Consider the following 25,462-nt stretch of genomic DNA (forward strand, 5'->3'; position numbering starts at 1 on the left):
TGCTGGACTGAGAATAGTCCACCAACCCAAAATATATCCAGCCAACAAGGTCCTGGGTTCGATCCTAGGTGGGGCGGTCCGGGTCCTTTCTGTGTGGAGTTTGCATGTTCTCCCTGTGTCTGTGTCGGTTTCCTCTGGGAGCTCCGGTTTCCTCCCACAGTCCAAAGACATGCAAGTGAGGTGAATTGGAGATACAAAATTGTCCATGACTGTGTTTATGTAACCAGTAACTACCTGTAGGGCACTTGTAGCCTATTGGTTAAGGTACTGGACTTGTAATCAGAATGTTGCTGGTTCAAACCCCACCACTGCCAGGTTGCCACTGATGGGCCCTTGAGCAAGGCCCTTAATCCTCAGTTGTTTAGACTTTATAATGCTTTGGATAAAAGCGTCTGCTAAATGCTGAAAATGTAAATGTACCTGTCCTGTCATGAATGTAACCAAAGTGTGTAGAACATGAGGTTATAATAAATAAATAAATAAATAAATATCCAGTTTCGTCACTCAGACCACCCTGTACATCACTAATAAATTCTGTGTCGCAGTGCTGGGGGGTGTCGCTGCTTACCGAGGTGTTTTATTTGCACCTCAGTAGTTTAGGATCCTACGCATGATCCAGCCCCGGTCTGTCCTCCTTACAGCACGTGATGGATGGCTGAAAGAGTCAGTCCCAGCTCCCAGCATGAGGGTGTAGCCTGAGGAGGAGGTTAGCTGCAGATTATGGGAAATTAGAGCTGAATGCATAAATAAATAAAATGAATATCATCAGAGGTGTGGGAGGTTCGTCTCCCACTGCGCTTTCAGACTGGATGCTGCGAGTAAGCGCGTGTGAGTAAAAGTTGAGGAGGTGGCTTGATTGGTTGGTCGGGTTCTGCTGCTGTTGCTGTCTTGATGAGGCTAACAGAGTTGCCTAAATATAGATTATAGTCATTTACTTTCAAACAACTCATTTTCAGAGTTTGACACGTCCATTAACCCCGGCTGGAAAAATCATTAATTTTGCACCAACAAAGACATTAGTCATCTGAGTGAATTTCATCGCTGCTCGGACCGAGACGGAGCCCGCGATCATGTGGTCCATACATAGCCCTTCCTGTTCATACACACACATACAGCCATCTTTCTGTACATAAGCTGGGCCTAACGTGTGCATATTGTCCCTCACTATTCTAAATAATTAGTGTTCTGTGTCCTTTCTCTTTCAATCTTCTTTTTAACAGAGACATTAATCTGCCACTATTCTGGCAGCAAAAAATGTAAGTGTTGTGTCCTGCTATTGTCTTTTTTTTGTTGTTTTTAATAACTGTGACACTAAAAGAATTGTCCTTTTTCTATTCTCTATTCTCTTCTTTTCTCAAATTGCAGCTCAGAGATTTGCCTAGAAAAAAACAGGCTCATGTTTTGCAGGTGTGGCGGTAGTGTAGAACAGCAAGATGAACCTAAACACGATGAGTAAAACCAGTTCAGCTATAAAATAATAAATAAGGTTTAACTTGCATGACAGACTGACACAAAACGGCTTCTGTTGTTTGTTGTACTGCATAGTAGTTTTATTGTTTGTTAAATATAAGTACATATAAAAATTGGGATTAAAATCTCCACATGCGGCCGCTCAGGTGGCGCAGCGGTAAAACACGCTAGCACACCAGAGCTGGGATTTCGGATGCATCGTTTTGAATCTCAGCTCTGCCATCCGACTGGTCTGGGCGGCTGCATGAACAACGATTGGCTGTTGTTCATACAGGGTGGGATTAGCCGGACCAGGATTCCTCATAACTGAGCGAATTACGACCTCTGCTGGTCGAGGAATGATGCTGATCAGGGTGTGGCCCTCCGTGCACAAAGCTGATCGGCAAATGAACTCGTCTCGCGCAGGTGAAAAGATGCAGTCGGCTACTGCACACGTGTCGGAGGTGGCGTGTGACAGTTTCACTCTTCTCAGTCGGGCTCCAGTGAAGAGGAAGCCTAACGAAATTGGGTAAAAATTGGATGCGCTAAAATCGGGAGGAAAAGTGAGAACATGCAAAAACAAACACACACACACACAGAGCTGGCTCATGCACACTGAGGATGGGTGAGTGTGTTTCAAACCGGCACTCTTTCTTTACAGACTGTAGCTTTACTCTCAATTAGAATCAAATGTCTGCTACTGAAAGGCAGATTAAATGACAACGTTAATAAAACAATGAAAATTGAATTTTAATTTTTTTTTACTCCTTTACATTTACTGTGAGTTTAATATTCATTAATTGTATTTTTTTACCCCGCTTCATCCTATTCAGGGTCACGGTGGGTCCAATTTACTGGGCAAAAAGGTGGGAAACACACCAGACAGGTCATCAGTCCATCACAGGGCAACAAACACACATTCACACCAACACACACACCTAGGGCAATTTTACTGTCGGAGGAAACCCACTCAGAAATGGGGAGAACATGCAAACTCCACATAAAAACCTGGAACGTTCCACCTGGTAATCGAACCCAGGACCTTCTTGCTGTGAGGTGACAGTGCTACCCACCGAGCCACTGTGCCGCTGGCCAAGGTAAATGTAGTATTTAAACCCTCGGGTAACAGCACTGTACTTAGATCATCCAAATCGTAAGTACTTCACTCTTTTGGATAGGCTGTTCTGATAAAGGGATGAGGGGCTTAGAAAGTGAGTATGTGAGTAATGTGTCCCCGCTAGATGGGGTATTCCGAATCTCAGCGCTGGTGTGCTAGCGGAGTATCCTGTTGCACCACCTGGGTGACTTGTATCAGACTCTCTGACATAATTTAAAGAAATGGTTTAAATTCCTTTTTAAAGATTCATTATTATGACCCTTTTGTGTTAGGAACTGCCAATACCCCAATTGCTAAATGGTTAAAATCGAATATAAATCTTTTGCTTTAAATTAAACGAGCAGGGTCTTGGATTGCGCCACACCCGATGAAAGCGCCATTGGTAAATGGGACCCCAGTGGCGCTTATTACTCTTACACAGTTAAACGAGACTCAATTTGTTCAGATTTATGGCGAGCGTGTACGTATAATCTGCCGGTAGCTCTGTTTTTCGGCCAGCCCAGCCCGTCGTGATAAAGGAAGTTGGACACTGCAGAATGGATTGTGTCCTTGCGCTTTCCAAGGGCATCTCAGCAGAGCAGCAATCCTCCCCGTCTAATCCTCCATAACTGACCTGTCAGCATCGTGTCCAGTGCTGACAGCAGGTGCAGGAGAACACAAACACACACACACACACACACACACACACACACACACACACACACACACACACACACACACACACTCGGCACAGGACAGATACTCATACATCCACAAAATAACTAAAAACTGTTGCTATGTTAATATCAAACACTGTGACCGGCTTTCCCTGAATCACTGGGCACAATGCACTAACACACCCGGATAGGACAGCAATTCATCACAGGGCAGTTGTATCCTGGCGGTTAAGGTACTGGGCTAGTAATCGAAAGGTTGCTGGTTAAAGCCCCCACCACTGCCAGGTCGTCACTGTTGGGCCCTTAAACAAGGCCTTTAACCCTCAACCCGACAACATACATACATTTGATGTCATATTAGAATCCTCTCTACTTAGGCAGCTGCCTAGGTAGGCAGTAGGCAGTAGGCAGCAGGCAGCAGGGCAGCTCACTAGGTTCTCAGACAGACCCTTGAAAAGTGCTCATCTTCATCCACCCACTCTTTTAGCAGTCTGTATAAGTACATTATGATCCTGGATAATAGGATGAGTGTTTGCAGTATATGTGTTGGCTGTTGTATGGACTATGGGATTTTTGAAGCTAATGATTTCCACCAGATAATGCTCATGTCATTATTGATCTACCACTGCTTATTAGTTTGCAGTTGCCATTGTGGCTTGTAAACACCATTTGGCTTTAGGGAATATGGGAAAACATTGAGTTGTTAGACCAGTTTTGTACTTTATTTATCAAGTTTTATTTCTTTCTTTAGTGGCTTTTGATTCAGAAGGTTTTTAAATGGCAGAGATGCTCACATCATATTGGAATCTTGGTTGTGCTATTGATGATTTGATGTGCCTTAAGGGGGGAGGTAAAAGTGGTATCTTATGGAAAACAGTGGTAGCTCAAAGGTTAAAATACTTGACTAGTAATCAGAAAGTTGCCAGTTGGGTCTCTGGGCATTGCCCTTGACCCTCAATTGCTTAAATTGTTTTCAGTCATGGTTGAGTCGCTTTGTATAAATGCGTCTGCGAAATGCTGCTGCTGTGGTGGGCCAAAGGTGCCTACTCAAGAGAGGGGGGTGGCTCACTGAGGAGCATAGCATGTCTTTCCTTTCACAGTGCGACACTGTCTGAGTGACACCGCACATGTCAAGTGATTGTCTGTGGCTCTCTTTGGTCATGCAGTGACTTGATTGAGAGGAAAAAGGGAGAAAAGCAAAACTGAATTAAACACCGACAACAATGTTAAATTTCAGTAGAGATGTAAGGATCGATCGGCTATGTATCGGTATCGATCAACGATCGGCTGATATTTCTCAAATTTAGCCGATCCCGAGAGCCGATCCCGAGGGCCAAAGAAACAGTTTATGGTGTTCAGCTGCATGTGTGGACAGAAAAGAAATATGCCTTTAAAGCTCAACATTAAGAACCAGTAAGTCCGCTGGGCAGATGGGACTTTTCCCCATTAAAACAGGCCCAGTTGTTTAATTTCCAACGTTCCATATTTTATATAGCTGCTGTTATGTCATCTATAATTAATTCAAGACCTATGACAACTGCGCGATTTCACTGACCATATGCAGACAACATTTGTTTAATTTGCGTTTGAGTTTAATGACTGCAATTTTGACTGTATTTATGTAATATACTGTTTTTTCCTGTTAAAATAATTAATGTTTTAAATTTAATGATTGCAGTATTTTAACTGTATTTGTTTGATTGACTGTTTTTTTCGTTTTAATTAAGGGCTACGTTTAATTATATTGCAGTATTGACTGTTTAATTTACTGTTTAACACAATTCGAGTTAGTTTTAAAACAATTCAAGATCTACATTTAATGGTTGCAGTTTTTCCTTTACAATAACCCAGTCTGTGTTTAATGACTGCAGTTTTGACTGCATTTATTTAATTTACTTTTTTCGTTTTAAATTAATTAATGGTCTAAATATAATCATTGCAGTATCGGCTGTATTTGTTTGATTTACTTTGTTTATTTACTGCTAATTTTGTCACGAGTTCGTTAAAAATGGTAATAAACCAGTTTAGACCATGTTTCATGTCTTGCTTGAGCTAAAAATTGCATGTTGCCCTGCCGTGGCATATAGCCCCGCTCTCGATCGGTATCGGAATCGGCCTCAAAGACGCTGATCGGTCCATCTCTAAATTTCAGCTTTTTGAAGCTAAGGGTGTAGGGTTTTTTGGACTGGGTCGTACACAGTCGAGTCACATGATTATGACCACTTCTTACTTTCGATGGCGGCAGCGCGTAGCTTATGAAGGAAGTCATGTTTCGTGAACTGGCTTCGTGGGTATATAAGGTGTGCGATAGGCTGTCTGCATTTATAACCCTTGTTGCTGTGTCATGGGTAGAGTACCATGGGTAAAGTTGTCTTGTCCTGGTGCGGATGGGATCTTCCAGCAAGACAATGCAACCGGTCACATGGCTTGAAATGTCTGACATTGCTTGGAGAAGTAGTACTTGGACCAAGACTGGACCAAGACTTTCAAGTACTACCCTGGCCCCCTAATTCCCCAGACTTGAACTCAGTTGAGCATCTGTGGGACCACCTCAATCATTGTAGTTGCTCTATGAATCCTCCGCCATGCCCCCTCCAGCAGCTGTGGTATGCACTGCAGTCAGCATGACTCCAGATACCTGTGACAACCTACCAGGACCTTTTTGAGTCACTGCCAGGTCATCTAGCTGCTGCCTGTGCTGCGACATCTGACCACTACTACTCTTTGATGATGCTTTTTGTTCGTGACATATCACTCAAAAAAAAAGCTCTGACACTCTTAGGTCTATGTTAGTAAATGGTAATCAACCTAAATGAACCTAAAGGTGCTGCTGTTTTTGTAATTAGTCTTTTTTTTTTAGGGGGGGGGAGTCATCGTTAGCCGTCATGCTCTGGTGATCTGTTTCCTTACCTGTCAAATCCAGTAAAAGTGAGAGAGGGCATTTCACCCTCTGACACACACACACACACACACACACACACACACTTCAGTTGAAAGTTAAGACACAATGTCTGCATTGTTGATCAAATCAGACTTGTACTTCTATTTCAGTTATACTGGTCAGACACTGGGCTCATGGCAGAAATGCACTCTGGTCCAGCGCCAGTCCATTGCAAGTCTACACACAAACTGTCTCAGGGTGTGTTCGAAAACCTAGTGAGCTCTCTACATAGACAACATTTTCTGTCATACTACGTGCTCTCCCAAGAAGAGGGCTGTTCGAATTCTTAGATGCCTTAAAATGCTGCCTAATGAGGTGCCTTATTTCAAAGCTATAAACTGAGTAAATATTGAGGGAGCATCTTGATGCTTCCTTAGCACTGAAGGCAATCCCAGCATTCAGTGCAGCACAACTTTTCTCGCAAAAAATGACAAAAATGTGGGTTGCTTAAAAAAAGATTGGGGCGGCACGGTGGCTCAGTGGGTAGCAAGAAGGTCCTGGTTTTGATTTTCCGGGAGCTCCGGTTTCCTCCCACAGTCCAAAAACATGCAGTCAGGTTAACTGGAGACACTGAATTGCCCTATAGGTGAATTGCTGTGTATGTGTGTCTGCCCTGCGATGGACTGGCGCCCCGTCCATGGTGTTACTGTGTGCCTTGTGGCCATTGAAAAGCTGGGATAGGCTCCAACACCCACCCGCGACCCTGATTGGATAAGCAGTTAAGAAAGTGAGTAAATCACAGTGGGACCAGATTGTACAGGGAGAATCAGATGCATTGTTTATGTTGCCTGGGTGGCGTAAAAAATCATGGACAAAATGTGGGTTGCTTAAAAAAAAAAGATTGGGGCGGCACGGTGGCTCAGTGGGTAGCACTGTTGCCTAGCATCAAGAGGGTCCTGGTTTTGATTTTCAGGTGGAGCGATCCGGGTCCTATCTGTGTGGAGTTTGCATGTTCTTTCAGTGTCTGTGTGGGTTTCCTTTGGGACCTCCGGTTTCCTCCCACAGTCCAAAAACATGCATTCAGGTTAACTGGAGACACTGAATTGCCCTACAGGTGAATGTGTGTGTCTGTGTGTGTGTGTGTGTGTCTGCCCTGAGATGGACTGGCGCCCCATCCAGGGTGTTACTGTGTGCCTTGCGCCCATCTAAAAGCTGGGATAGGCTCCAAACACCCCCCTATGATCCTGATTGGATATGCGCACACCCCCTTGTGGAGGCTTTATGTTACATTTTGTAAATCACAGTGGGACCAGATTGTACAGAGAGAGTAAGATGCATTGTTTGTGTTGCCTGGGTGGCGTAAAAAATCATGTACAAAATGTGGGTTCCTTAAAGACAAAAGATTGGGGCGTCTGCCCTGCGATGGACTGGCACCCCGTCCAGAGTGTTACTGTGTGCCTAGCACTAATTGAAAAGCTGGGATAGGCTCCAGCATCCCCCACAACCCTGACTGGTTAAGCTATTAAGAAAGTGAGTGAGTGGATGCGAATGTCCCCTTGTGAAGGCTTTATGTTACATCTTGTAAATCACAGTGGGACCATATTGGGACGATACCAAAATATTGGGGCGGCACGGTGGCTCAGTGGGTAGCACTGTCGCCTCGCAGCAAGAAGATCCTAGGTTTATTTTCAGGTCGAGCAATCCGGGTCCTTTTCTGTGTGGAGTCTGCATGTGTCTGCGTGGGTTTCCTCCGGGAGCTCCGGTTTCCTCCCGCAGTCCAAAAACATGCAGTCAGGTTAATTGGAGACACTGAATTGCCCTATAGGTGTGTGTGTGTGTGTTTGTGTGTTTGTGTGTTTGTGTGTGTGTGTGTCTGTGTGTCTGTGTGTGTCTGTGTCTGTGTCTGTCGGACTGGCGCCCTGGCGCCCTGTCCAGGGTGTTACTGTGTGCCTTGCGCCCATTGAAAAGCTGGGATAGGCTCCAACACCTGCCCGCGACCCTGATTGGATAAGCGGTTAAGGAAGTGAGTGGATGCAAACACCCCCTTGTGGAGGCTCTATGTTACATCTTGTAAATCACAGTGGGACCATACCAAAAGATTGGGGCGGCACGGTGGCTCACTGAGTAGCACTGTTGCCTCGCAGCAAGAAGATCCTAGGTTTTATTTCCAGGTCGAGTGATCCGGGTCCTTTCTGTGTCTGTGTGGGTTTCCTTTTGGACCTCCGGTTTCCTCCCACAGTCCAAAGATGTACAAGTGAGGTGAATTAGAGATACAAAATTGTCCAGGACATTAATTTGAACTGATGAATCTTGTGTAATGAGTAAATACCTGTCCTGTCCTGAATGTAACCAAAGTGTAAAACATAATGTTAAAATCCTAATGAATAAATAACCCTGCTGTAGATGCTCTGGGTTTGAGGAAGTCTGTATTGTTAAGACAGTTTCACTGTGTGAATGCCGAACAACCTGCACTAATAGTTTGCACCAACTTGGAGGCGAGAGATGAACATCAGAGCTTACAAACAGACATTTTCTTAATTACAGCTACAATGTTAAGCTAATTGTTTTTTTTTTTCTCCCCCTATCTTTGTTTGGAGAGCCCTGCCATCTGCAATATAATACTAGTCTATGTGCACGACCCGATTTCTGCAAATGAATACCGCTCATTATGGCTGATTTGTTCTTCCGCATTAACAAATGGCTTGTTTTTATATCGCTTAATTGGGATTGCTGGGTCTGGATAGAAGTCATACTCGCATCCTACTTTCATTATGTACATTTATTTCAATCTTCTACAATAACAGATGTACACACAGTTAGGAAGTTTCTCAGCGCTGTGTTTAAAATGAACTAGATCTCACTATACGAATTAGATCTCTCACACACACACATTTTGATGCTAAGCGGTCTAAACTGTTTCCATTTAACAGCATTTACTTTAACTACGGATCACATTTTAACATCGCAGCTGAACATGACTGTCACAAAGGCCACCACACCGCGCAGTACCGCTGAACCACTAAAATCTCCATTCAAGGTTTCGCCGATTGTATAATTTTTGTTTAATTTTGCGTGTGTGAACGTCCCCAGATACCGAGCTGACTTTCTGGCTTCTGACTGATCTACTAATCGACTTTAACATTTCCCTACGCATCCGGTCATGTTCGTTCCAAATGGATGCTAGCTTTTAGCCCGAGGAGCTTGACGCAGATACCGATCTGCCTCAGCTATCTAAATGTACTCTTAAAAAAAAGGCCTACATTAAGGCCTGTAGTATAAATAGATAATGGATGGCGGCAAGGGATTATACGTTTCCAACTCAATAAAGCACGGGCAGGCAGATCAGTCTGTCCTGAGTCATACAGATAACGATATCTGGCACCTGATCATTATGGACTGCAGGCAGGTGCTCTTATGCATACTCTAACATGATGAGGCCAGGCTGGGCCAGACAGACACGTAACAATCCCCGTTGCCTCCCGGAGCTCAGGACTGATCGATTCAGCTCTTCCATTGTTACGTGAAGGTCTTCTTTTCACGGACATCCAAAGCAGCATCTATATCAGTGCAAAAGCATGAGCATTAATGTGGAGTTGGTCTCTGTATTCTGCTTTAAAACCTTTAACCTGCATTTTATTGGAAAATGCTTTTTTATTCAAACACAAAAGCAGCACTACAGGTCAGACACTGAGGTTGAGGGATAAGTCTTGCTCACAGTCATGGTAAAGCTCTCTCTAAAGATGATGGATGGTTTCAGAAATCTCCAGGCGCTTTGTTGCCAACATTAACATTGGTGCCCTTCTTGCCCGAGTTATGAACATTGACCTTAGCTTAGAAGACATTCTGCAGATATTTATTTATTTATATTCTAAAATAGTTTATATCTAACTGGATAACTGAACACTGATTTTGTTTAGCCAGTTTGTAATTTCTGTATATTTTTCCTTTGTAAATATTGCCTCTCCTTCTCATTCTATGGCGCTTAGAATAAAGATCAGTGCAGTTGTAGCCTAGTGGTTAAGGTATTGGACTAGTAATCAGAGGGTTGCCGGTTCAACCCCCACCACTGCCAGGTTGCCACTGCTGGGCCCATGAGCAAGGCCCTTAACCCTCAATTGCTTAGACAATATACTGTCACAGTACTGTAAGTTGCTTTGGATAAAAAAAAAAAGTGTCTGCTAAATGCTGAAAATGTAAATGTACTAGACCATTAAGTGTTTCTGCAGGCCCTTTAGGGTTTAACGTACTAGTTATACACTGGTGAGCCAAAACATTAGGACCACCCGCCTAATATACTGTTAAAACAGCTCTGACCCAGTGACACATGGGCTCCACAGGACATTTAAAAGAGTCCTGTGATATCTGGTACCAGGACATTACTAGCATGTCCTTCTACAGGGTGGATCATCCTACAGTGCGTCCCAGTGCCATATTTTTCTTCTTTGGGTTGTACACATGCCTGGTTGTTCAGATGTCTGCTAGCTGACCCTCTTTTATTGCTTTGATAAAGGAGCTGTAAACAGTGTACAGGAGTTAACTTGTGCACTTTACAGCCTCACATATTGGTTTTGTGTATGTATTATTTGTTTACATTTAATTAATGATTGAAATTATCCTTCAGACCACCCAAGGAGGATGGGTCCATGTTGAATCTGGTTCCTCTCAAGGTTTCTTTCTTGTAATTTTATGGAAGTTATTTATTTATTTATTTATTCTTTCTTTCCTTCCTTCCTTTCTTCCTTCTTTCCTCCCTCCCTTCCTTCTTTCTTTATTTTGCCCCTGTAACCATCAGCTTTCCTAACAGGGTTGTTTGGTACTGCAGGCTATAAAGTTATAAATAAATTTGGCTTGGCTATACAGAAAAGGGTTTTGTGCCACAGTCCTTGTGTTGGACAGTACCAGACTCCCAAGCCTTCTTGTTTTTTGAAGGCTTGTCCTTCCTTGGACCACTATTAAGTATTTCTGAACACCTTTCTGTCTGGTCTTATAATTTAGCCCCTAAAAGTCACTCTTAGCCCCTAAAAATATCATTCCATGATATTTCTGCTGCATTTAAAATGTTTACTAATGTGTAGAAACTGGCATCAGCACAACATCTGATATATGCTTGACCATGACATGCATTGTTATGAAATACACATTGCTATGCACTTTTTAAAAGGATCGTTGTAATGGGGCTGGTAAAATGACCATTATAAAACGGATAGTTCCGGTCCTAAGATGTGATTGGCTGAGCCGTGTTCGAAGCCGTTGTAAAATCCCCGATATACGCACACCTATGACCACCTCACATCATTCCATATTAATACGCCACTGAAAAGTAAAAGTACAAACTTGGTTGAACACTATTTTAAGTCATGTACTATACATGGAAATGTCCAGATTAATATAAACATTAATCCTAATCATTAAGCGGGTGTTTCGTCCAAGAAACAGTGTAATAGTGTTTGTGGAGGAATGTTTATTGTTCGCCCTCATGCTGCCTAGCAACACTGTTAACGGACTACCTGATTTCGCGGAAGAATGCTTTTTGTAAGTGTTTTTGTAAATAAAAACATTTATAAATTGAACATTGTTGTATTTATTATATTTTATGTTGACCGCCGTTTTATAAGAGCAATAAGCCACTCGAGACCGTGCGTTACTGCTGTGATTTTATCACGGGGAAAGACAGGGAAACATCCTTCCCCGTGATAAAATCGCAGTAACGCACGGTCTCTCCTGGCTTATTGCTTTATTTTGGCTTTGTTCAACACAATAAATTGTCTTATAAATGAAATAGTATAAGCTGATGAATTCTTATGGGGAGTTAGAATGAAGAAAATGAAGACAAACTTTCCTTTGGGATCAATAAAGTGTCTGTCTGTCTGCCTGCCCCATCAGTCTGTCTGTCTGTATGAAAATAGCCAAAGCGTTAGTCTATGCCTGTTGAAGTAGGCTGTAGAGTTTGCAGCACATTCCTGCAAGGTCTTTACCCTCCTTGACATCAGGGACACAGTAAAAAGAAAGACCATTAGAGACATCTCAGAACTAACCAAAAAGGTCGCCAGATAGTTTTGGATCAGGAGCGATGGACCGTTGTCCTACTTGTTATGTTTTCATCCAACAAACCCATAAACAAAATCACAATGCCATTAAAGAACAGTCATCCCTTAAATGTCTAAATATGAAAGCTTTGAACTGTATTGGTTAGCATGTCAGGACTACAATGTGTCTTTTTGTAATATCTTTTTACTTGTAGAGACTTAAACAGTCCTCTGTTGGTTTAAGTGAGTGACAGTTCGACATGAGGGAAGCGCTGTGCCCTCTCGTGTCACTTTGCCTCCGACTCAGATCTTCAGAAATGCAATCTAGAGTCAGACTGACACTGGTCCGCAGTTTGTTCCACTTTGAATGCGCTTGATAAGAGTACTCGGAGAGTAAATTCTTTGCTGTAATCCTTTCACAAAGCTTTGACATCTCTGCACGATATTCTTTGGTTAGAATGGCGTGTTTTGCGCACTCATGGCCTTTGACTGTGTAAAGTCGTTTTAATCAAGACTTCATAGAGACATGATTTGGGTTCCTGCAGCTCACTAGATACAGAAGTGTTTAATGCAGTAGTGCTTCTGTCTCTCTGCCTCTCTATCTCTCAGGCTTGATCCTTCTCTCTCTGATTGCCGCAAGAATGCCTGTGATTGCATTGTTACAGATTTGAATTATGCCGACTTGCCCGAGTAACCATGCCAGTATTCCACGGAACAAAGAACATTTTCACATGTCCCTCTTTTTTCCATGAAAATAGTTACATTTATAAGTTATAGTTGTATTTATTAGGATTTAACGTCATGTTTTGCACACTTTGGTTACTTCCATGACAGAACACAAGATTCATTTATATATACATTTACATTTGTCATTTAGCAGATGCTTTTATCCAAAGCGACTTACAGTACTGTGACAGTATACAGTCTAAGCAATTGAGGGTTAAGGGCCTTGCTTAAGGGCCCAACAGTGGCAACCTAGCAGTGGTGGGGCTTGAACCAGTGACCTTTCGATTACAGATTACCAGTCCAGTACCTTAACCACTAGGCTACAACTGCCCTTGATTCATCAGTTCAAGTTTAATATCAAACACAGTCATGGACAATTTTGTATTGCTTTGTATCTCCAATTGTCCTCACTTGCATGTCTTTGGACTGTGGGAGGAAACCGGAGCTCCCGAAGGAAACCCACACAGACACTGGGAGAACATGCAAACTCTACACAGATAGAACCTGGACTGCTCCACCTAGGCATCAAACCCAGGACCTTCTTGCTAGATCCACCGAGCCACCGTGCTGCCTGGCTTGCAGCAGAAAAGAAATACGCATAAATAGTTAATAGATAGCGTGTCGTCGCCTTTACAGTAGAAGAATTGACTCTCTTTCAGTGGGATTTGTGGCACACAGCAATTTCGCATCTCTAACGTCTGTTTCGAATCATATTCACCTAAAATACCGGATAATGCTATTGTTTTTTTTTTTCTTTGACTTATGAATTTGCATTTGCGACCAATAGGAACGACTAATCTGCTTTGTTAACCCCTTAATATTGGATATGCAGATGATTTAAATTGCCAGAAGAAAACTTTCTGTGTGCTGTCTAGGATTGTATACACCTCTATTTAACCTGACTATAAACTACTAAAAAAAATGCACCAACATGTCTCTTAATTAGTCTAGAGTCCGAATTTAAAGAATAATAACACATGAGTCTATTTTATAGTCTGCTTTTTGTTTTTATGATCGCTTTAGCTAAGCTGAATCTCACCTCCCCATCCCCAGTGGGACTTTAAATTGTATTATTAAGCTTGTTAAATCAAAATGAGTTCTAAAATGCTAACTAAAGCACAATTATAGACCATGTTTCTGCTGTGCATTGATATCTGCATTAAAACCACTATAATGATATAACTGTATTTGAGGGAGGCACAGTGAAGTAGGAAGGTACATGTAGGTGCCACTTAGCTTCAAGGTCCTGGGATCTGGTAACCTCGCTTAAGGTCATCGTCTTTTAAGAGTCTGGGAGGTGTTGGGTGTACAGTCTGTTCCAATATGTGTTGATATAACAGTTACTTAAGATGAAGGAATGGATTACTATAAAACAACTATTGGTGTATTTCACACTACAATGTATCGGAGACAATATAAACATCAGAAGGGGTTTTTTAATGATCCTATCAAAAGTTAACACATTTTTGTCTCAGTAAATAAAAGATCCCATGTTACATGTCCCTGTCTGGCAGAAACTAGCTAATGTATACAAACTGAATTTTACAGAATTTCTTTGCAGAATTCACTGTTTGTGATATAACTTAATAATACTAAATAATAATGTCATGGTTTTAAATCTTATTCACCTCAGGTTGTGCTTCTAAATAATGATACACCGAATAAACTTTATATGCTACTCATCTATCCAAACTCTCCTTTAGCTCATTCATGGTGATGAGAGGTGTTACAAAGGTCGATGCATGGCAGACTTTCTGCTTCTGCTTAAGATTGTATATACAAACACAAATTGGAGACAGTAAGACAAATGTCAGGTAAAAAGTCACAACAGTGATTTGCAAATCTTTTCCGACATGCTTCTAATCAAACAGTGAAAATAGAACATATTTAATGCTCAACTTGTAAATGTAAACTAGAGGCAAACTGTACATATCATGTATAATGAATGTAATGTGTTATGGCACATGCAGAATTTGACTTGGTCATTGTTTTACTAAAACAAACAAAACAAACTTTAAAAACAGCACCAACTGGTTTGAATTACGTATATGTGCTCCCCAGCATCAATGTGCTAGTTCCACTAACACACCTCCTACTAGCTTTTTTTGTGGTGGTAACAATCAGTATGGTCCTGTTTCTCTTTGGCCTGGAGAACACTCTGTCCATGATTTCCTAAAATATAATAATAATAATAATAATAATAAAAAATCAGTCCAGCTTAGATGTTGGTGACATTTCTGGATGATATTATGGGTTCCAGTTTTACAATAACAATAATAAAAATAGTATATAATAAAATAATATAATAACAATAATAAAATTAGAAAATTAAATAAAATAACAAAGCAATCTAATAATAATAATAACAAACATAAAATAATAATAACAGATACATAAAATAATAATAATAATAATAATAATAATAATAATAATAATAATAAAATATAAAATCAGTCCAGCTTAGATGTTGGTGACTTTTCTGGATGCTGATATTATGGGTGCCAGTTTGTAATAAAAATAATAATAATAATAATAGTAATATATAATAAAATAATATAATTACAATAATGAAATAACAAATCAATCAATAATGATGATAATAATAATAATAATAATAATAATAATAACAAATACATAAAATAATAATAATAATAATAATAATAAATCAAATAACATAAATAATAACAATATAATGAACATATAATATCAATAACAATAATAACAAATAATCAAATCAAATCAGCTTCAAATAAATCAGTCCAGCTTAGATGTTGGTGACATTTCTGGATACTGATGATATTATGGGTTCCAGTTTGTTATAAAAAAATATAAATAGTAAATTATACATTTAAAAATAGTCCTGCTTAGATTTTGGTGGCATTTCTGGATGCCGTTGATTATATGATGGGTTCTAGTTAGAAGAAGAGACTTAACTCAGTATTCCAGACCCTGTAAAGCTTAATTCATTCCAAACACTTTTCAAAGCAGAGCTGTCTGAGTGATCGAAGTTCACTGGCATTCAGTATTGGTTTTTAGCTTTGCTCTTTAAGCACAGAGATTACTCCAGATTTGCTGATTCTTCTGATTATAACATCAAACAGGCTTGAGATGCTGACGGTCTGGCCTTCTAAAACATTGTACCTAAACTGTTGGGCTGTTCACTACTTCAATACTTGTAAAAGACTGTCTTTCTGTTTTTATTACAGCTTCATTTCTGTCCCAGTCGTTTAGGGGTTTGAGTTTGTAGATATAGTCAGAACCAGAGCCGTAGATAAAGAGAGTTGCGACACTCCTTGATCTCGCCACCACGCGGTCACGTGGTTCATGTAACCCTCCAATAGTTCCAAACAAACCCGGCGCTGTCATGTTCTCATATGGGACAGGCAGCAGTAACTGACATATTAAACGGTAAATAATAAAATATTGTACAATTTCTGGGTATTTTCACCTGCCTTTACATTTACTGCATCTGCTTTAATGTCAATATAAAGTGGAAGGTATATAAAGTGGAAGATTGATGTTTATAATGACTTGTTAATAGGTCGTTCTTGTTAGCACACAGTACATTATATTAGCATACATATATATTAGCGATATCATTAAGTAGTAGAGACAATATACAGTACAGAGATTAAAGAGTTTTTTTGTTTTTTGCAAGAACTAACCTCCCTTCACTTTCCTGAGGATTCATAATAATAATCATTTTGGCTAAACACTAAGCCATGTGGCTGGTTTCATTAGGTTTACCTGCACTGAATGAAACAGATTCATAAACACACTACCGTACCTGTAACATTATAGTGCAGGTACATGACATAGCATTAATTCATGTCTTATTTCATGAGTGATTAATCATTCATTCCTACATGTTATACATGAATGAACTCATTATGAATATGCACTAGTTCATTTTGTCTAATGTAAGTGGTGGACAAGGTACACAAACCATGTAGTTGATTTAAATTAGAGATATCTCAGGTCAAATATTACTCCAGTAAAGTAGTAGTAAAAGTAAAATACTCTATACCTCCACTTGTGTAAAAGTACTAAAGCATTTACCTTCAAATGTACTTAAGTATGAAAGTAAAAGTAGCATGATTTATTATGGCTCCAATGTTTTATTATCATTTCTGTAACAAGACTCTTGATTAATCAACTCATTTTAGGTGAAAAGACTCTAGTGGCATTAATTAATCTGACACTATTTTTTCCTCAGTATTTTCTGAGATATGTGTTCACAAAGCAGGATTTCTCCATGTAACTTAGGTCTAATGTAAAATCTGTTCCGTGAGAAAATAGTTAACCCTTGCTCAACCACACAGCCTTGATATTTTAAGACCCTGACATACAGTACAACATAAGCATGTTATCATGACAATATCAACAAACGGCAATGTTTTGCCTGGTTGATGAGATCACAACATGAGGAGAGAGACTGACAAATTTATGTTTCAAATATAGGGATTTATTGAAGGATTTCAGTGTTGACAATGTAAGAGGAAACAACAGGACAAGACAAAATGGTGAAGTATGAGCAAAAATGTATGTGTGCAAATAAAAAAAATGACATGTAACATTTTGTAGATTCACTGTCGTACCATGGTTGGCTGTGCAGCATTTGGATGCACCAATCGGTCAGAGAAAGGAATGCAGATGTATGATTTCCCAAAGGAAAGAGACAGAAGAAAAAAATGGTTAGCAATGGTCAGCAGAAGCAACATGACAATCACACAAAACTACAATAACAGAAAACTCTGTCAAGTAAGTTATATGTAAAGTGAAATAGAAAATTATCTGTGGTAAACATTTCAAAGTGATTTGTTTTTAAACAAAGAGCACATTAGAAATCCAACTGACCATTATGGGGTATGTCTAAAGCATGTGTGGAAACTGAACTTGCAAGCCTTTCTGCAGGCACATTTTGAGAAGGATCAATTCATTTCCACAAAAAAAGGCCAAATGAAGTTGAGGGCTGATGCCATTCCCGCCGTATTTGTACATCGCTCTAGGCCTAAGAGGAGGAAGGCCCCTTCACTGAGACTTCCAGAAGAACTGCTAACAGTTACTGCAGTGACCACAACTACTATGCTACAAACTAGGGTTGGGCGGTATGACGGTATTACGGTATACCGCGGTATTTAAAAATGATGACGGTATTTAAAAATGATGACGGTATTTAAAAATGGTGACGGTATTTTAAAAAAATGTGAAGCGCCAAATTTCTGCTTCGTGTTTACCTTAAAAACGGAGACTTTAGGACATGCGCGCATCCACAGTGTGGGAGGGGTAGGCGGTTGGAGCTCACTGATTGGTTGTGGAGGTGATCACTGAGGTGATAACACAAAAACTAGTGCGCGCTCTACATAGACGCGTTTTACGTCATCCTATGCGCGCTCCCGAGAAGGAGGCTGTTTGAAACCTTAGATGCCTTAATAAACTGTAGTTCGGTATCTTAACATTTCAAGAACGAGTGAGCATCGGAAGTGTCCTTGGCTTAAAACATGGCTGACGGTGCGGAGAAACAGAATAACGTAAATAAATGATTATTGATGATTATTGAACTTGTATAAACTGTGAGTTGACATGCTTGCGCACTGTGCTATCCCATCCCATTGGTTTGAATGGCAAAATGCTAACTGTTAGCTTAGTATAAGACAGCCCCGATATTAATATCAATGATGAACGATCATGAACATTTTGCTACCTTGCCTTAAATGTAGGCATAATTCAAACAACACTTCAATGAGAAAAAAAGATTTATTTTAAAAGGAAACTACAGGAAAGAGACAGACTGGTTGCATTGCATTAAGTTTCATAAAAATCCTCTCTTGTGCAGAGATGTTTGTGCCTGTGTTTGTTTCTGCTTTAAAACATACACGCCATGAACCAATCAGATTTAACATCATTAAATGAGTTTTTTCTCAATTATTTGTCATAATACTACTAGCGCTCTCTTGTGTGTGTGTGTGTGTGTGTGTGTGTGTGTGTGTGTGTGTGTGTGTGTGTGTGTGTGTGTGTGTGTGTGTGTGTGTGTGTGTGTGTGTGTGTGTGTGTGTGTGTGTGTGTGTGTGTGTGTGTGTGTGTGATACCGTATACCACGGTATTTTTTGAAGACGGTATAAAAATCGGCAATATCGCTCAACCCTACTACAAACACGTGGTATGATATTGTACATGTGAACTCTCAGTAATATATACTACTCTAAATCTGAAAAAGTTGGGATGGTATGGAAAATGCAATTAAATAAAGAAGCAGTGATTTAGAAATGTATGTAGTTGTATTGAATTGCAAACAGTATAAACAAAGGATATTTTATCTTTTACAGCTTTATTCCATTTATTTCATTTGCTAAAGGCATGTACAAAGGCATGCATCCAGGAAAGTTCTTTGGAAGCAAAGATAGGGCGAAGATAATCACTTTATCAGCAAATGTGTGAGAACACTGTTAAAAACCTGTGGGAGTGAAGGCATCTGGGTTGTACCATTGTACATGAAATATTTCATATGCATACTGTCTGCAATGAAATGAAATCCAACTAAAAGTACTTTTACCAATAATTCATTTCTTTATTTACATTCACCATACCATCCTAACCTTTTCTGATTTGGGTTTCTAATAATATTCCTCATTTCACATCAGTTCATGTCTAGCCTACATTCCTGCCCTGTTGTTAATCAGCACATTATTGTTTTTAAATAAATTGAGGGAGAATTTGAGGAAAGAGAGGGTGCAGATTGTGGCAAATGTGAGGTGAATGAGATGGATATTCCAGTACATCAAATGCATCCAGTCAGTGAGCATCTAGGCAGTGAGCATCTAGGCAGTGAGCATCTAGGCAGTGAGCATCCAGGCAGTGAGCATCTAGGCAGTGAGCATCCAGGCAGTGAGCATCCAGGCAGTGAGCATCCAGGCAGTGAGCATCTAGGCAGTGAGCATCCAGGCAGTGAGCATCCAGGCAGTGAGCATCCAGGCAGTGAACCAGGAGCCAATCAGCCAGGATTCAGTCATCAAGATCTGAAAGAAGAACTGAAAACTGAAAGAGCAATGAGAAGAAGAGCAGAGAGAGCACTGAAATGCAGCACATTTCAGAGAGAGGCAGAAAAACATTATGATTCAGAAGAAATTTGCAGCATTTTTAACAAAAGATCAAATTACAGCAATTGGACTAAAGAACAAAAGAGGGATGCGGTGGGGAAATGAAACTGTAAAAAATGCAATAAAAATCCGCTTCACTACAGGTACCACTGGCTACAAAATGCTCCAGGAAATGCTAATTCCACTACCGGACATAAGAACCATACAAAGAAGGATGCAGCACATTAAGCTGGAGCCAGGAGTATTAGGGGAGGTATTTGAGATGCTAAAACTGAAAGCTGATGGCCTCACAAAGTTTGAGAGGGAGTGTGTGCTTACTTTGGACGAGATGGCCAGCACTCCGAGTGTGGAGCTGCACATGGGGACAGGCAAGGTGTATGGGGAATGTGACGCTACCCAATCACACAGGAGCTGCAACACATGCCTGTGTTTTTATGTTGGCAGGAATCACCACACATTGGAAACAGATAGTGGCATACCACTACAGTGGTAATTCCACTGATGGGGCAGTATACCGGCCAATCATCCTTACCATAACAGAAATGGCATCCTCTATAGGGCTTCATGTGGTGAATGTCACAACAGACATGGGCAGCCCTAACCGAGCAATGTGGAAGTCCTTTGGAGTTCACCACAATCAAACATCGGTCCCACATCCAGTCCAGTCGCACAGGAGGCTTTACTTCATGCCAGATGTTCCACATCTGGTAAAGAATCTGAAAAGTGCTGTGGTCCGTGGACAGACGTTCATCATTTCACCAGATGTGGTTCGAAAGGAGAAACTTTCATCCAATGAGGTTTCCATTGGTCCATTACAAGATCTGGTAATATTTCAAGAGGGGATGCCTTTAAAAATTGTTCCAAATCCTTCCAGGAAAACACTTCAACCCAGCCACTTCGAAAAAATGAAGGTGAGCTCTGCGATGCATGTCTTCAGCAAGGCAACAAGTGCTGGCCTCAAGTACCTGGTGGAAGAGGAACAACGGCCCAAATTGTATCTCACAACATCTTGGTTTCTAGAGCAAGTTTACCACTGGTTTGATCTTATGTCCTCACGCCATGTCATCACAGCCCTGAGCCAATTCATACCAGATGAGTATCAAAAAGCCATTAGCATCCTACAGGACATGATCCATCTATTTCGTGGTCTGAAGATTGGTTGTAAGGGAACCTGGAAACCAGTACAAACCGGAGTTGTGATGGCTACATCAACAATACTGGAAATCCAGCAAGACATGCTGAGCCAGGGACACAAGTTTGTGTTGACAAGCAGATTCACACAAGACTGTCTGGAAAACACCTTCAGCTGTATTAGACAGAGGAATCCTGTCCCAACTCCAGTGGAGTTTAGTTATGCACTGCAAGCAATTACAGTTGGACAGTTTCTGTCAACAGTGAAAACTGGAAGCTACCAGGAGGATGAAGGTGACCATTTAGCAGACTTCCTGGACCATTTACAGCTTCTGTAGTCCTGGTCTGAGGGTGGAGGAGCTACTGGAGCCAAGAGCAGCACCTGAACTTACAAAAACAGACACGTGTTTTATACCATCTTGCAGGCTACATTGTTAAGAAGGTGATCACTAACTCTACAGTTTGTGAGAAATGCAAAGCTGCAATTACAGGCAACAATGAGAGTCCTGATGGAGAATGCAGCATTTTACTACGACTGAAAGAGTTCAAGAGGGGTGCTCTTTACCAACCATCAGATGAAGGCTGTAGAGCTGAGAAGCTGTTCCGGGCGAGAACAAGTGGTTTCCATCATGGAGCTCCATGATGCAGTGACATTGCTGGAAAGAGAGGCCATGCTCCTGGAAAGCAAGCTTCCCTTATGCCAAAATCTGAAAAAAAAATCATCACCAGGTACATCAGTGACGTTCCTGTCATGAATGTAACCAAAGTGTAAAACATGATGTTAAAATCCTAATAAACAAACAAACATTGTTATGTCAGCTTCTTCATCCCTTTGGTTTAATGTGTGTTTTACTTTTGTGCCTTTATGATAATGTTCTGATATTTTTATCGTAATTAATTGTTCTATTGTTTTCTATCATTAATCTAATATTGTTCCATCGTCAATCATTAATACTGTTAATACAAAAATATCCCTTGTGAAAAGGAAGTACACTTAAGAGCACTTAAAGTATATTCTTTTGAGGTGAAGAGTACTAAAAGTACAATTTTCATTTAATATACTTGTGAAAATACACAGAGCAGCTTCACTCACTGTGTCTCACTCGTTTTTCCTCAGAAGTTGTCTAAAACCAGCAAGCTAGCCAGCTAATGTCAGGTTACCCAAATCTATTTTCATTTATTTTATCACAACCATGCACTAAAACGGCAGTAGTGCAGCTGACATTAACTGTAAACATAAACCAGTTGATAACCAGAACAATTTAAAATGTAACTTTACCCTACGTCAACAACTAAGAGTGATTTGACTGAAACTCAGCAGTGAAACAACCTCGATAGCTAGCTTACTGGCTAAGCTAAATTCGGTTATACCTATTAGTTAAGATAGACATGTAACATTTAGTGCTGAGCAAATGCTAAACAATAACAGGATTAAGTATATTAATGACATCAAATTCATTATTTTTTTTAAACAAAGCAACATACAGCTGAAAATGTTTGATAAGTAGTGGAAATGAATGGGGCTCTATGGGTTGTTTGGAACTATTCAGAGCTCCACAACCCGGAAGCTGCGCAGAAAAATGTCCCACCCCCTTTCCAACGGTTCCCTATGGAAGTGTCGCCATTCTGTTCTCTCTACCGCTCTGGTCAGAACTAAATAGGAGTTTTACAAAACCATGGGCATTACTTAAGCCTTCTTAAGGAATGTAGTCTAACCAATACACCTACTGCATAGTTCTGGAAGGTTTGATAGAAACGACATAAAGGAATCCCACATTGACCCTGAGAGGGTAAATTCTGTCAGACAGTGACCACAAGGAAAATCAAATCCAGGTGGGCAGTGGTTGCTCAGAGGTTAAGGTACTGGACTAGTGATCATATAGTGATAAGAAGATTGCTGGTTCAAACCTCTCCACTTCCAGTTGCCACTGTTGGGCCCCTATATAAGTGACTTTATCCTGGGTTGCTTGCATTCTATTGTAAAAAAAAACAAAAACAAATGGACACTACAGATGTGGAATATTATGACATGATGCTAGGATAACACGGATCATGCATCAGATTTGACACCGAGAGCATCTTGTTACTGATGTTACTGAATGCTTGTCTTTGTCTGTCTTTAAACCCCTCATAAATGCTTGATGAGGTTCGGTTCACTGTTGCGGAAAATCCATAAGTCAGACGTCCTTCATCTTCTTTGGTCTTCCAGTAGTTGTTGCCAAGCTTTGAGAATGGAAATTTGTAATGAAAACATTGTACTAAATTCAGGAAAATAGAAGCATTTTGAAGGGGGCACAGTGGCTTGTTGGGTAGGGCTGTCACCTAGCAGCAAGAAGGTCCTGGGCTTAATTCTTAGGTGTGGAGTGGAGTTGGCAGGTGCTCTGGATTCCTCCCACAGTCCAAATCTACATTAGATGTAGAGTAGGCCATTCAAGACCCCTGTGTATGGGCTGTGTATGTGTTTAGATTTTTTCTTTTTGTTCATTCTTTCCATTTTCTTTCACTTCTTCTTTTATTTCTTAGAAAGCATAAGTACATATACATGAAAAGATGAACAACAATCTAAAACCAAGCTAAAAAATTACAGAAACTAAAAGTGACTGAGAATAAAAGCATGATCAAGAAAAACCTGTTTTCTTTCTTCTAATCTTTCTAATATTTTTTGTTGTTACTTACCTCCGTATTTCTTATTTTTAAATTCTTCTATTTTTCCTTTTTATTTTTTTTTATTTATTCCTTCCTTCCTTAAGAAAAATTTATTTTTAATTGTTCTACCTTTTTCTCTTTTGTTCTCTTTTCCCTCCTATTACAATGCTTTCTTTCTTTTATTTTTATTTTTTTATTATTTTCTTTCTTTTTTGTCCTTTCTTTCTTTCTTTCTTTCTTTCTTTCTTTCTTTCTTTCTCTCTCTCTCTCTCTCTCTCTCTCTCTCTCTCTCTCTCTCTCTCTCTCTCTCTCTCTCTCTCTCTCTCTCTCTCTCTCTTTCTTTCTCTTTATATATTTTCTGTCTTTCTTGTTTTTAAGATGAGAGAATTATAAGATGCTTTGTTTTATAGGAGATGAGGCTATTTTATTTATTTTGTTCACCTTCAGTCTGAGCTCTGGGCCACTCCTCTAAGCTGTGAATTCTTCATCCTCCTTTTATGTTGTTTCTTTTCTTCTCCTCACCTCCTCCAGAGGAGCTAACTTGACTTTGTTCCTGTTGTTCTTTTTGAAGCTACTTTCATTTAATCTTTCCCGGTAAAAAGATTTTGGCCAGAGGTCACAGATCACATCAGGGTGCTTTTCCGACTCACTGACCATTTAATCAAGCTAAAGTCCAGCGCTAACCCCCCCCCCCCCCCCCCACCCTTTTCCACATGCTTTTGTTCGACTCGCGCAAAGGTGAAGTCCTTCGACACACACAGACACAAACACACGCGGCTCCCGGCCCTGTTCTTCATAGGTCCTCGACTCCAGTGAAACTCTGCCGTGAAGTCTGTTCTTCATCTCGTTCCAGTACACTTTTTGAACAGCTTTCCATTACAGGCAGAAAGTGAGCAGCTAGATTTATTTTCCTCTGCTTGTACGTCGTCATTTTAGTCGTCAGTGTTTGATTCCTAGGTGGAGCGGTGTTGAGTTGGCATGTTCTCTCTGTGACTGTGTGGGTTTCCTCCAGTAGCTCTGGTTTCTTCCGACAGTACAAAGACATGGAAGTGAGGTGAATTGGAGATACAAAATTGCCTGTGACTGTTATCAGGTCACACATGATTCGTCAGTTTAAGTTCAATGTCAAAGTGTAAAATGTGATGTTAAATTTCTAATAAACAAATAAAACCGTACCTAAGTTGCACCTATCTGAGAAGTAGTGTAATGTATTTATTCAGTGGTATATGAGTATTGTTTTGTAGTTAATTGTAAAGAATTGAATTAGCAGTTGGAGTGTAGTTTGAACCCTGATAACCTTTGATGTGTTATAACATTAGTTGTGGTTTGATTCATCAAATTGCAATTAATATCACTTTTTAATGACTAGTAACTTCATCAGCAGTCTTCTGAGGTTAGTCTGGTTTGTAAATGAATATTATTCCCTCACACTGATCGTATTATGTGGAAGAGTAAATGATGCTGAGACGACCTCCAGACACGTTCTGTTAGAAAAGAGATGCAAAGGGAATTTCAGGCTCACAGCCTTGAAAACAGCTGAAAACAGCTGGCTGCATTTACAAACAAATAGATTTTAAACAAAGAAAATAAACACTGCTTGACATTCTGAAGCAAATGAATGTTATTTATTTTTCTAATGTAGTTATGATTTTATCTGGCTCACTTAATGAAGTACCAGATTTACTAATCGAGCGTGGAATTACGGCCTCTTTTGGAATGACATAATTGAATGA

General features: G+C 40.3%; 1 protein-coding gene across 4 annotated transcripts in view; it reads left to right on the plus strand.

The window, feature by feature from the left end:
• The window catches only part of agbl4 (AGBL carboxypeptidase 4), a 587,706-nt gene that overhangs the window by 188,449 nt on the left and 373,795 nt on the right, over window positions 1-25,462 (plus strand). The window contains exon 1 of one of the 4 annotated variants that reach the window (XM_062999018.1): window positions 17,462-17,616. The exons of 2 other annotated variants lie outside the window; for them this stretch is intronic. In XM_062999018.1, the coding sequence (XP_062855088.1) occupies window positions 17,503-17,616 (114 nt within the window). In that variant the 5' untranslated portion in view covers window positions 17,462-17,502. Of the gene's footprint in view, window positions 1-17,461; window positions 17,617-18,331; window positions 18,387-25,462 lie in introns of those variants that run through there. One more of the 4 variants, XM_062999020.1, reaches the window with a different exon arrangement.

The sequence above is a fragment of the Trichomycterus rosablanca genome, chromosome 7 (genome assembly GCF_030014385.1).
Source record: "Trichomycterus rosablanca isolate fTriRos1 chromosome 7, fTriRos1.hap1, whole genome shotgun sequence".
NCBI lineage: Eukaryota > Metazoa > Chordata > Actinopteri > Siluriformes > Trichomycteridae > Trichomycterus > Trichomycterus rosablanca.